This window comes from Argopecten irradians, chromosome 11 (assembly GCF_041381155.1).
Source record: "Argopecten irradians isolate NY chromosome 11, Ai_NY, whole genome shotgun sequence".
Taxonomy (NCBI): domain Eukaryota; kingdom Metazoa; phylum Mollusca; class Bivalvia; order Pectinida; family Pectinidae; genus Argopecten; species Argopecten irradians.
Genome location: NC_091144.1, coordinates 36,879,976 through 36,892,928, shown reverse-complemented (window position 1 = coordinate 36,892,928; position 12,953 = coordinate 36,879,976). Strand labels below are relative to the sequence as shown.

General features: G+C 35.1%; 1 protein-coding gene across 6 annotated transcripts in view; it reads right to left on the bottom strand.

Moving 5' to 3' along the window:
- LOC138335455 (rhotekin-like) overlaps window positions 1–12,953 on the bottom strand; it is a 35,168-nt gene that overhangs the window by 3,872 nt on the left and 18,343 nt on the right. For all 6 annotated transcript variants that reach the window (XM_069284547.1, XM_069284551.1, XM_069284550.1 and 3 more), the window contains 11 exons: window positions 6,902–7,095; window positions 6,160–6,209; window positions 5,406–5,459; window positions 4,782–4,902; window positions 4,045–4,204; window positions 3,541–3,572; window positions 2,960–3,066; window positions 2,220–2,323; window positions 1,655–1,780; window positions 943–1,108; window positions 82–192 (listed from right to left, as the gene is read on the bottom strand). In XM_069284547.1, coding sequence (XP_069140648.1) covers window positions 82–192; window positions 943–1,108; window positions 1,655–1,780; window positions 2,220–2,323; window positions 2,960–3,066; window positions 3,541–3,572; window positions 4,045–4,204; window positions 4,782–4,902; window positions 5,406–5,459; window positions 6,160–6,209; window positions 6,902–7,095 — 1,225 coding nt within the window. The remainder of the gene's footprint in view (window positions 1–81; window positions 193–942; window positions 1,109–1,654; window positions 1,781–2,219; window positions 2,324–2,959; window positions 3,067–3,540; window positions 3,573–4,044; window positions 4,205–4,781; window positions 4,903–5,405; window positions 5,460–6,159; window positions 6,210–6,901; window positions 7,096–12,953) is intronic.

Sequence of the window (12,953 nt, the reverse complement as noted above, 5' to 3'; positions counted from 1 at the left end):
ATACAGCAATCCTATAAAAATAGGCAAATAAAATAAAGGTTCCAAAGATCGACCTTTGGCCTTTTGCCTTTGAACTTTTACCTTCTATAGGCGTATCTTCATAAAGTGAGCCTTTCCTGAGGAAAGCTGGCTTCTTTCTGGGCGACGCTTTCTTCAGTGGCATCACATGTTCACATGCATGCTTCCAGAATGCTACAAAGAACAAAATTTAGAACAAAATTTAGCAATCTGCATCAGTTATAGTATACCGTTTTTCATGGCAATATATCAAACTTGACCTTCAGTACGAAGAAATATTAGTTTTATCACCGTAAATCACTAGGATAGTCAGGTTGGATAGTATCACAGCACAGTGATCATTTCTTGGCTGAGCTGTCCCAAGGGCAGGGGTTTCATTATCTTTCAGGAGAGGCGGTACAATTGCAATTTCAGGAGGCACTTTTCTATTCTATCTGTATACTATCTAATTTAATTTAGCCTAAATTAGGCGGTACTGCGGCTAGGTTTAACTGGCAAAAAGTACCGGGTACCGCCTGATATTGAAACCCCTGCCCAAGGGAGATAAGTGTAGCTTAGGGTTGGGTTACTATCAACCATGGGTCTCCTACAAAGATCATATAAGAAAGAGCAAACTTCTTAAAAAGTGAACACAGAGACATCCCAGGATCATCCTGAATGTTACCCCACAGATTATTTCATTTCTACCCAATCCTGGAATTGGTATATTCCTTGTCCATGCATTTCATCATGAAGTTTGTCCAAAAGTTATCTATGAATCTTATCCGTCTCCAACCTTACCCCAGATTTATGTCATTTGTCCAAATATCTGGCCTAAGAAATTTTCCCAAATTTCTATCCCTTGAGTCTGAATCTCACTTGAGGTATGTCCCTTGTCTATATATCCTACCCCAGGGTAATGTCCCCTTTCCTCACTGCCCTTACCTTGGTCTAGGAGATGCTGCTGTAGACCGTCCCACCATTTACCGAGATCCTCGGCCGAGTCTGCGGCCAGAGTATGCTGAAATGTGCCGCGCCGCTGGACAGTCTTTATGTGGAATGTGTGTGACCTCTCGCTAGTCCTGGGGTCAGCATCACTTATCTGAGTATTCTAAAACATAATACAGAACACTGTTTATATAAGATTTCATAAATCCATATTTTTTTTCTAGATTTTCTTTAAAATCAAACTTGGATAGAACTTAGAAATAAATTCATAAAACAAATATTCATGAAAACTCTATCACTATGACACTGATCTACCTTTCACATTATGTGGCCTTAACCTACTAATGTAGTATAATGTAGTGTGACCTTGACCTATGACAATATTCTTTGACCTTGACCTAACTGTGCAAAATAATCTGTGACCTTGACCTACTGACATATTATATGTATGTGGCCTGGACCTACCAATCTGGCAAACTATGTAACGTTGACCTTCAGACTTTTATGACTGGTTCAATGACATTTTGACAGGTACTGTGACCTTGACCTACCTTTGTGACAGGCACTGTGACCTTGACCAACCGTTGTGGTGGGTACCATGACCTTGACCTACCAATGACTTTGACCAACCTTTATGACTGGTACAATAACCTTGACCTAAATTTGTGACTGGTACTGTGACCTTGACCTACCAATGACCTTGACCTACCTTTGTGACGGGTACCGTGACCTGTGGATCGGTGACCTCTGTATCACTAGGTGACATCCAGCAGGAGAGCTGTAGATTTCTGAGAATACACCAATATCTCCTCCACTTGGCAAGGTCATCATCTTCCTAAAATTAGATCAGTAAGCTTTGTAAGATACAGCCTACCATAGTTTAACTGTCTGATAACCAATTCAAATGTCCAGGAGAGACAATTATTTCTAGAAGAGATTCATCCAGCTTAGAATTGTTCATACTGATATGTTCCAGAGTTTTGGTCCTATTCCCAATAAAATATAATATATAATGTAGTTTTAGACTTTCAATATTTGCGCATTTACTTCAAAAGTACATAAACTATACCTGGGAGAGAACATGTATAGGCTTAGCCTGTTGTTTGATTCCTTTTCATATTTTTTTATGAAATAAAATTTGCTGAAATTGAAATAAATAATTCTTTTCAATTATGATTTATTTCATAGTTTAAAATTTGCCCAAATCCTAGTTTTGTCTCACATCATCCCAAATTCAAAGCCACAGAGAAAGCAAACCTGGATTCCTGACGTACCTGTATATTGAGGTAACCTGTGACCTCGGGAGAGACCAGACAGTCGGGCTGAGCAGCGAGACGACAACAATAATGGCCGAACAATGGGATCTCACAACCAGTGTCTGTAAAAGTAGGTCACACTCATCAAGTAAAGTAGGTCACAAATGTCAAGTGAAAATACAAGAATTTATCATATCAGTTATAATCAACTCTTTTTACAGTGCTTTAAAAACAAAGGTACTGTGATACAGAATAATATAATACTATACACATACACCAATATTTTGCAATTAAGCAAAAAAATTATAACAGTTGAAACCCATCAATGGTTCGAACATTACTAAATTTTGAAGGATTTTCAAATAATTTATAGAGTTGCTTCCCCTTATCTCCTTACTATTAAGCTATATTAACCCTAATTAATTTGGCATTTATGCAACAATACAAAAAGGTGAAGCCTGACCTTTTTTTTTTTTTTCGTTAATAGCTGATTTTAGCCAAAGAATTACCGCAAAGCCAGTTATTTTTGTGGGTAAAAATTTTCCCAATTTGATGTAAAACCGAGAAAATCAATTTTACACTTTTTAGATTCCCAGAATTAAGCTTCAAGGTATACATGATTTAACCATTTATTATTACATTGCTAATCAAATTTTCACAATGATAGCAATATCCCTCAAAATCGTGAAAACACATCCATGCGACATTAACCGGCTATATCAGTTGGGTGTGAATTTGTTGAATCTTCCGTCACGTACCTGCAGCTTGGCTTGTTGAGGTTAATTGGAGATCAAACGTCCTCACGGAATCATCCACATCCTTCAGTTCCATCGTACCTTCTGCCACCAACTCAAACCTTGGCCCTCTGAATATTTAAAGACATCCTTTACAGTTTATTGATAAAACAGCAACATACTGTAAACGTTCTTATTCTTGTGGTAGTTTTATTTCAGTGCTTTTCATATGGTCTTTGGAGGGCTAAGCCATATATAGCGCTTAATTTTGAAAAAGGGTATATTTTGAAAAAGGGTATTTTAGGTATTGAACCACCGAATCGCACTAGTTTATATCTGCATTAATTAATAAGAATTTAAATTTTAATGCATTTGCAGTTAAATTTTACTACGGTAAAATTATTACATTTACAGTAGATACATTGCAAAATGAATTGATTTTTCATTCAAAATACATTGTATTGACACTTAGATTGGTTGGGTGTCACAAAGTACAGTTAAAGTTAGTTTCTTGAAGACAACAAAAAATTTAAGTAGAACTTAAAAAACGTTTCAACTTTTTCTTTACAAAATTGTAATTATAAATCAAAGAAGAAAATACTTACAAAACCATGTTTCCTATAATATCAGAATCATTCTGAAAAGATAAAAATAAGAATTGATTTTTTTTTATCTCTGAAATATGCCTTCCAATTTTGTTCATGCTGTGGAATCTACCCAGTATATCGTATCTATGATAGTTTATATTATTTAGGTAACATTATCAACCTGATTTCATGATGCCAAGATACAATACAATGGGAGAAGCCAACATGGACAGCATGACATTAGAACACTTGTAGTGTTGTTTCTAAGTGAGTACAAAGACATTGATGTTTTATACAGAACTGAACTGACAACAATGAACCTTTCCCTCTCTCTGCCCCCAACATATACCATAGAAATAGGTTTATTACATTAATTATCTTAATAATTCGAATAAAATTCTTAAAGTATGTGATTGACCTCATCATGACTTTATTTTATCAATTCTAAAATGAAATGAACAGCTGTATTTCTCTTCAAAAGATGGCAGTTTTAGCCTTTCATTTCTGATAATCGAAACTTACCAGTCCTGACAATCGTTTTCCTACACTCCGCCCGACAGACCCGGAAATATCGTTGATTTTTTTCCGTAATTTCTTTGGTGTACTAGCTATGGTTAGATCCTCATGGAGTTTGTGGCAATATACTTCTAATTTACACTCAAAGTTGTGAGGAACATTATCACTGGAACGAAAGATAGAAACATGTACAGCGGTCTTGACGATGAAAGCTGGAATGAATCTCGATACAAGTCTATATACCAAGAGACCCATGTATCATTAAGTATTGGAACACAATCTTGTAAGAGTTATGTCCCTTTAACCAAAAACCAAATCTGAATATTTTCACTATCAAAAACGGGAGCAGATGAATTAGTCTTTTTCTTCAGTTAAAAAAGTTAATTTATTTACACCATTAACCTTATTTAAAAGTTTGCGCTTCTTATCTTACTTCAAAATAAAAATCCTAAAATTAATTAATTGCCTGCCAAAAATAATCCATGTTACTTTACCCTATATGGAATGAAGTATTGATTGTGCATGTACCAAAAGCAAAATAAATTATTTATATGTATTTTTGTGCTAATTAGACACATATATATATATGATTAAACATCAGTTATTGTTCAAATGATGAGTATCGTTTATGCTCTGTTGGCGGTGGAGCATCTTTAAGCTTAAGACTGATAAGTTTGACTTCAAATTTCAACATCAGTCAAATACAACACAAATCATGGTCAATAAAATCCAGAAATACTCACAAACTGATGACATCATCAAAAGAGAGGTCGGTCATACTCCTGTCCACATTACTGATAAGTGACGTGTCGTACAAATCGGTGCCAATTCGTACCAAACAAAACACTGCAAAGCGTCGATAATCTGCAAATAAGAGTGAGAAAACTGTATAAACAGAAAATTTATTTTCCTTTTTTGTTAAATTATAAAGAACATTGATAGCCAAGTTTTGCAGAATGTCTTATATTACAAAGACATAGTGAAAAACTCAACTATGAAACAAACCTACAGAATGTGGCTCATACACTGTTTACTGGTAGTCCATTTTGGCATATATCTTCATCACACTTACTTGACCTTTGACCTTGTGGCCAAGATCACAAACACAATTCAGAGAAAGGTCAACAAACCTTAAGAAATCTGCATATTTACAAACCTTCTGTACAAATTAATCTATATCATATATTAATACATGCATACATATATTAAGATATTCTTTTTGCGAAGAATATAATTGACCACACATGAGAAAATTGTCTGCTAAACTTTTCAAGACATTGAGGCTAAAATTGACAGTTTGATCAAAAGACAGAAGAATTGAAAGACAAATAATGATGAGTGAAAACTCCTCCCCAAACTTTAATTACCTCCTTTGTTTTTAAAATGGTCGGTGTCCTTCCACATCAAAGGTATGCGGATGTCTGTAACAAATAAAACGTTGATTGAATCAGATAAGATAGCTATATGGTAATACCCATCACCCTGAACCACCCTTAAGACCCTGCCAACACTAATATTATCCTCATTAAAAATCATTAAACATTCAACTAGGATATGTACTTGGTGGGTTTATCTCTGTGCCAAGCCCAACAGCTGAAACTTAATTTGATTACCAGTATTACGTTACATAATCATTCCACATTGGCTGCTATTCAGGAGAACGGAGGAGGGGGCAATTTCATCAGTAATTTTTATACTCTAAAATTTCTGAGGTCTGAACCTTCTATCAATCCTGTATTGACCCAATAAGCTCACTTATGTTGACTTAAATACAGACTTGACCCAATAAGCTCACTTATGTTGACTTAAATACAGACTTAAACAATGAAAACCTAAAACTGTGTTGGTAACTTTATTTGATTTCTTTTCTAAATTGATTAATAGCTTACTCTGTGCAAAAACAATTGTGAAAAAATAGGCCAACTTTTGTCCTATTAATGCCCCTTCATTTTCAAATTTCTTATAAATTTCAAAGAATATGATAGTCCTATTAGAAGTTTAATTTTGATGAATATGATAGCCCTATTAGAAGTTTAATTATGATGAATATGATAGGCCTAGTAATTAAAGTTTCATTTCAATGAATATGATAACCCTATTTGAAGACTACAGAATACCTACCAGACACATTAAGATTGGCCTTACAAGGAACTTGGTTACCATCCATCGACCTGCAAACAGAAAACAATGTAATTAGGACAGCAGCTGCTAACGAAAAATTGTCTAATTGATAATTCTTCAAAGATGCTAATTACCCTGGGTCTAATTAATGCACTTTCTGCAGTAAAACAGAAGTCAGGTGGTCCAATTACACCATAGATGATTTTGAAACTGATAATTGGTCTTAATTAACGAATTGCTGTTTTTTTGCTCATAATGCAATGATGTTGTGATATACACCAAAATGGATTCTGTTTCTGAGGACAGGAATACTATTGCTACTGAATCAGAAATGTGATTCATTCCAGATAAGTTGCCCTTGGGCAGACCCTAGAAATACAGTAGAAAAATCTATATATTTGTTACATAGGAACATTCTGTGTGCGTGTGTAATCAACGTTGATATCAGTAGCCATCACAGGTTTTTTTTCCCCATCCATTATGCAAATTTATTAACGGTTATGATAACTAGAAAGATTTCTATGGAATTAAAATTAAAATCGGCATATGGTTAGAATCCTTTAGAATGGAAATGTATGTCGTAACTACCATAATGATCACCCCTCCCCCTAATCTCTTGGGACATCCCCAACCAAACACTACTCCCCTGACTCTCTTGGGACACTCCCCTCCGTATCTGGTTTGCCAATATTTATACTAATAAACACATATCTTATTATTATATTAGGACGTATACACGTACATGTTTTTGCCGAGGACCTCCGCGGTTTTCCGTTTTTGGAGTTCCGTCATGTAGGCGATGATTCGTGTGTTCGATGTGAGTAGATTCCGTGCGGCTTCCAACATCTGGGCCGGATGTTTGGTCGCAGCCAACAATTTGGCTGTTCCTTCTCGCATCTTAACCTCATGGTCAATTTTTTGTTGTAGATCCGTGTCCTGGAAAATAAAACAATTTCACGTCGTAATTACATCTTATTATACAAAACATTTTACATATCATTATTATCAGAATATCTTTACAATACCAGCATGCATGTACTGTACAACATGAATTTTTTTAACCATGTATATTAACCCATTTCATCCCTGAAAAAATATCATGAACTGTTCCAACCTTTGAATTAGGTTAGTTCATATGCATTTCCAGGGTTGAACAGGTAAAATCATTTACCCCTCAAATCCCAAAATAGACAATTCCAGCTTTTGATTTAGATGATTCTAAATGCATCTCCAAGGGTTGAATGGGTTAAATATGAAAATTTGTTTTAGCATTATTGCTAAAATGACTATTAAATTGGAAATATTTCTTTCCACAAAATGACTTGAAATCTTCAAAACACAAATTTAAAGAATTAGCAGGTACCTTTAGGTAATTCGTGTTATCAAGTACTTTTGAGAAGTCCAGTATATTATAACTGACCCGTTCTCCCATGGCACAACGTTACAAATACTGTGAGATTCGAATTCCTGTGTATGAACTATTGCTGTGATGACAAGCTTTCATGTCAATTTTCCTAATTAATGTGATGCACAGTTTAAAATATTCTCCTGAAACTAGACCCTAAAGTCACCTTTCTTACATCACAATGATTTTGAAAGATTCTTCTTACTATCCTATAATAAATGAAAGTTAGATGAAATTTTTGTGGTAAAATAATTCTGCTAATGGCTATTTTATATGGACTGTTTTTTTTATAAATCTCATTAAGTAATTCAATATGGCACTTGAATAAGGCTTCCACATGCAGCCGATTTTGACAACTTTCCTCGCACATTACATAGCTCGGAGTACTAAATAACCTTTAATAGGTGGTTACTTAATTATACAATGCCACAGATATTTTAAAGTTTGATATGAATACGGTATACATGCAAATGACAGGCAAATTTAAATTAATTCAGAGACAAACCAATACAATAATTCAAACATATAAACAAACTTAACAAAAAGTAAATATGTAAACAGGTTGTCATGCTGGATGTTCCTTTAAGAAATTATACAGAAAATCTTCACAAGTTTTTCCGTAATTTCTGTAATACTTTCCTATGGAGAATTTTAAGTAAAGTAATTCCTTAAAGTGAACAGCCGGGCAAGGAAAGTTAAAGTTAGTAAAAATGGTGTGAGTGTATCATGTATAATTTCTTATGGAATAGAAAAATAAAATCTCCCATCAAAACCTCTCTGCATGCGAAGAAATTAATTTACAGTTTTAGGATCCCTAAAATGTCCTCCCGACTGACTATATCCGTGGTTACATTTCCACGCAGCCTCGCTTTCAAAGAGTTATTTCAATGGTCAGAACTGAGCAACGTAAGCAGAACTTGACCATCGTTCTAATATGTGAGAACATTTGGAAGGCCAATGAACGCATTTAGACTGGTTGTCTTTGCCCGACTATTCACTTTAAAGTTCAGGATCGTTGATGAAACTGTGGCCAGTATCAATAACCTCTTCGAGATTTAGGAGATTGAGGAAAGCTAGATTTCTCTGTAGTGAGGTATTAGTCGACGTCAGGTAGCTCTGTACGATATCTGACAGAACGTAGTGAAAGCAGCTTACATGGTATGAATATGAATGTTTTTTTCTAGTGGCAACAAAGTTTTGATTTAAACATATAGATTGTAACGTCAAAACTACTTGTGACTTCACAATAGTGTTATTACATGTGTATCTTAAACTATTTATGACATAGCTGAAAGGGCCTGTTATGTGATAAATATAGTTTCTTAATTACTTAAGAGTATAGTAATATTATGTGTACACTTCTGATGCTGACCACTGAAGTTGCAAAGTATCCCACACCTTAGTCAATCAACATTAGTAGAATGTCCGACACTTTCACCACTGAGCCACTACACACATATTAACTCATTCGCCCCTGAGGACACACTTGGGCTCTTCTAAATCAAAGACTAGATCAGTCCAATATGCAAATTCAGGGATGAATGAGTTGAGATATTTATGAGCTTTATCAATATATCTCTGGTCTACTATAGACCAATGGACCTTTTCACTCTTGTTAATTATTGTACAGTTTTGTCTATTCTGCTTCCTTATTATCTCGTTCATCCCTGAAGACACATTTAGAATCTTCTAAATAAAAGACTAGACCAGTCCATTATCAAATTTCAGGGGTGAATGAGTTGAAGTTGAAGATTTCAATGAAGCTAATGAAGCTGTGGAAGTCTACCATCTGTCCTCGTGTAAAGATCAGCTGTTGTGTGGCTGTGTTCATTATACACAACAATAAAACACGAGATAGGCCTAACAATCGTCCTCAGTCATCATTACACTCAAACATCAATGTTGTTAAATTGTATCAATGAATAAATGACATAGTTATGTCTAGGCATATCTCATAGACATCACTATAATGCCTCTTCAAATTCCATATATCTATTGATAATCCAAACCCTCAGATATATATGTCCCTCCATGAATTCTGGAAACTAAATATATAGTACCCCTCCCCATCCCAGAAATAGTCCTTTCTCACTTCATTTATATATGGCCACGGTGACCAAGTGGTTAGATGTACAATACGTTGTATATCTCCACAGACTTTAGATATAACTCATAAACCAATGGTAGCATCCCAATGAGCTGTGGTGACCAAGTGGTTAAGATTTCCCCGACCACAAGCTTTCCACCTCTGGGTCACAAGTACGAATCCCATGTGGGACAATTACAAGCTACTAACCAAGGTTTTTTGTTTTATTTCTGTGGCTTTTTTTCAACTTTCAAACCAGACATGACCCTGGCATGGAGGTTAAACTATGTAATCAACATGATCAAGCTAAACCTGTCCCTCCATAGAAAGCCCTCCTTCATATAAAGAATGTCATTTCTTTTAAACACTACTACCGTATTCGACCCAATAAGCGCCCAGGGCGCTTAAAAAAAGTAAAAATGAAAGGGTGCTAATAAGTCAAAATTATTGCAAATTAATCCCGTTTTATGTAGTTTTGGTCCTTATTTATGCCTGAGCAATTGCAATTGAGGCCTCAAAAAGGGGGGGGCACTTATAGGGACATGGGCACTTATTGGGTCAATACAGTATATATTGGGCAGAGATTGTATCAATGTGGGAAGTTCTAACAGTCAGGATTCTGATGGGAAATATTAATATAAGCTGTGACTGATAGAGACGTTATATATAGAGAAGGTATATGTACCATATAACCCACGGTACTGCCAATAAATAAAATACCATCCCTATAACTGGGTCACACAGATCCTAGGATTTAGTCACACCCCTTCTAAAATCTATAACATATATATATATATCCTATCATTCATATCTGGGTCATAAAATTAAATTCCTCATGTATTCAACAAATCAGTTGAGTTTTTTTCCACAGTTATCACTCTCATTGCTGTATGTTACAGTACATTTTCTGATAACATTGTACATGTATGATTTTTCACCTAACTACCTGGGAGCTGCTTCGCAATTTTTTCTGGAACACATGCTGGTTATTATAGAAATTTCATTTATATGGCATTTAACAGTTTGAATTCAAATGACTTCCCGTGTCTGCTTTGATCGGCTTTAAAATAACTTGCACTTAGAAGCAACACCATGACATATATATATAAGGGAAAGGGGGGTAGGGGGGATGGGGGTTCAAACATTTTTAACTTCAATGTCAGCCGGACCATGTGGTAAAACTTTGAATAATCTATGCATAAAAACAGCTGTCCATGCAGTTTTTTCTTAGCAGAATTCTAAATACAGTATTACTAGATTATCTCCCTCTAGTTAGAAACTTTCAGCGTTGTTCATGATTACTCTAGAGACTGATGGTGAGTCTACTAAACTTAATATATTATAACTTCTTATACAGCAATCTAATTAAAATACAGAACCTTATAATAAAGGATCTGACACCATCCAATTAGAGGTCACATTTTGCTGACCTTTCAAATTGACCAATCAAATTGTTACTTCCAAAATCTTGGAAGTGAATTTAAGGAGAAGAAGTAGTTTGCATGAGCTGTCGAAATCAATTTTGTGTCTGTAGTCAACTCAACCAAACAACACAACATAACTGTAAATGTGAAAATTTACACTAATTACGCCAAGGTCTCTTAATTGCGAAAATTTCCCCTGCATGTAATATTTTCATTTACGTATGAAATTTGTTGTTAAAAATCTTAAAGTCTATCTATCACGAAAATAACTAGAAATGTTGCCAGAGTGGACGACTAATATCTGCCGGTAAACAAATTTAGTAATAACGCCATAAATAGGGGACATTAAAGTTTACTCAACTGTCCTTTATGTCAGGGTTTTTTGTACCAAATTTTATCAAAATCTGTCATGTAGTTTAGGAGAAGTTCCCAGGACAAAGTTGTGTCTACAGACAGACAGACAGACAGATGGACTGACAGACAGATGGAGAACCCAATTCCAATATACGCCCCCTTAACTTCGAAGGATATAATTTAACTTAACAACACCGTGCAAGTTTTAAGTATTCGCAAAAATATTCATGTTTACAGTAGTGTAATGTAAATGTGAACTGGGACTTAAATGTTTTTATTTAGTGTGGCTTGGTGGAGAAAATGCATTTGATCAAAAGTATTGGTGGTATAAAGGTCACATGAACGTGACCCCTTATGGGATGTTGTCAGATCCTCAATGGACAGAGTGATTATAAGGATCTTTATGTTAATCAGATTGCTTATACAGGTACAGCTGGGAAACTAGACCAATGAAATGTGCTTTATTGATTCTTATCATGTGCAGGTTTTAAACTCAGCTTTAAACCCAAATCTGAAATCAATGGTAAAAGCTTTAGCTGTATTATAGAAGAATAGCTGTAAAACTTCTATTTTGTGGACCGGATATGTGCATTAAAGTTATAAGTCAGGCTGTTGGAGTAATGCATAATCATCAAAAATGTATAGATCATATAAATAATCCACTGTGGTATAGAGGTTACACAACGAGTGGTTGTTGGATATGGAATTTATTCCACACGAGTGAGTTATTTTTTACAAGATACAAAAGATACGAGCTTTAGCGATTGTCTTTTGTAACTTTTAAAAAATAACTTGCGAGTGTGGAATAAATTCCATATCCAACAACCACGTGTTGTGTGACCTGTTTCTACCACAATTATCTGCTTTTAGCCGATAAAAATAGACAAGGATAAGTACCCTATCCAACAGCAGTTTTGGCGCCAAGCAGTGATCACAGCATAGCATGACGTCACTCGATTATTGATGACGTTGACAAATGAAGACACGACACTGAGAAAGACGTAGTTCGGTCAAAGTTCATCGTGTCAGCCAATCAGAATGCGTACAGAGTTTATACCACTTGTGGTATAAACAAATTGTTAATCAACAGCTGCATCATTTATTTGATACCCTGAGAGTTGAATAACACTGCCTATTGTGGTAGAATATATTAATTGTAACTGGATGTAACCGTCACTGGGAATGGGATATTTGGTCGGTATAGCCAGGTTTCCAGATAATTCAGATTTTAATTAAGTCAACTATGTCAGAATAGACAGGTATCCTGAGTATACAGGTTTCTGGTTAAGACAGGTTTTAATTACAATGAATTAATAAGGAAAATGCTATATTATTGGTGATTACACTGGAATACATAGGGAGTCGGGTAAGACAAGTGCCAGTATTCACAAGTAATATTGTAGTTACATAGTACTCACAAGAAGACTCAGAATACAGTAATATGAGGAGTTGATCATTTTAAAGTTTGTAATATTTAAAGCAAGACATCCAGCTGACCTTTGACCTTTAGCAGTTTCAGAAGTGA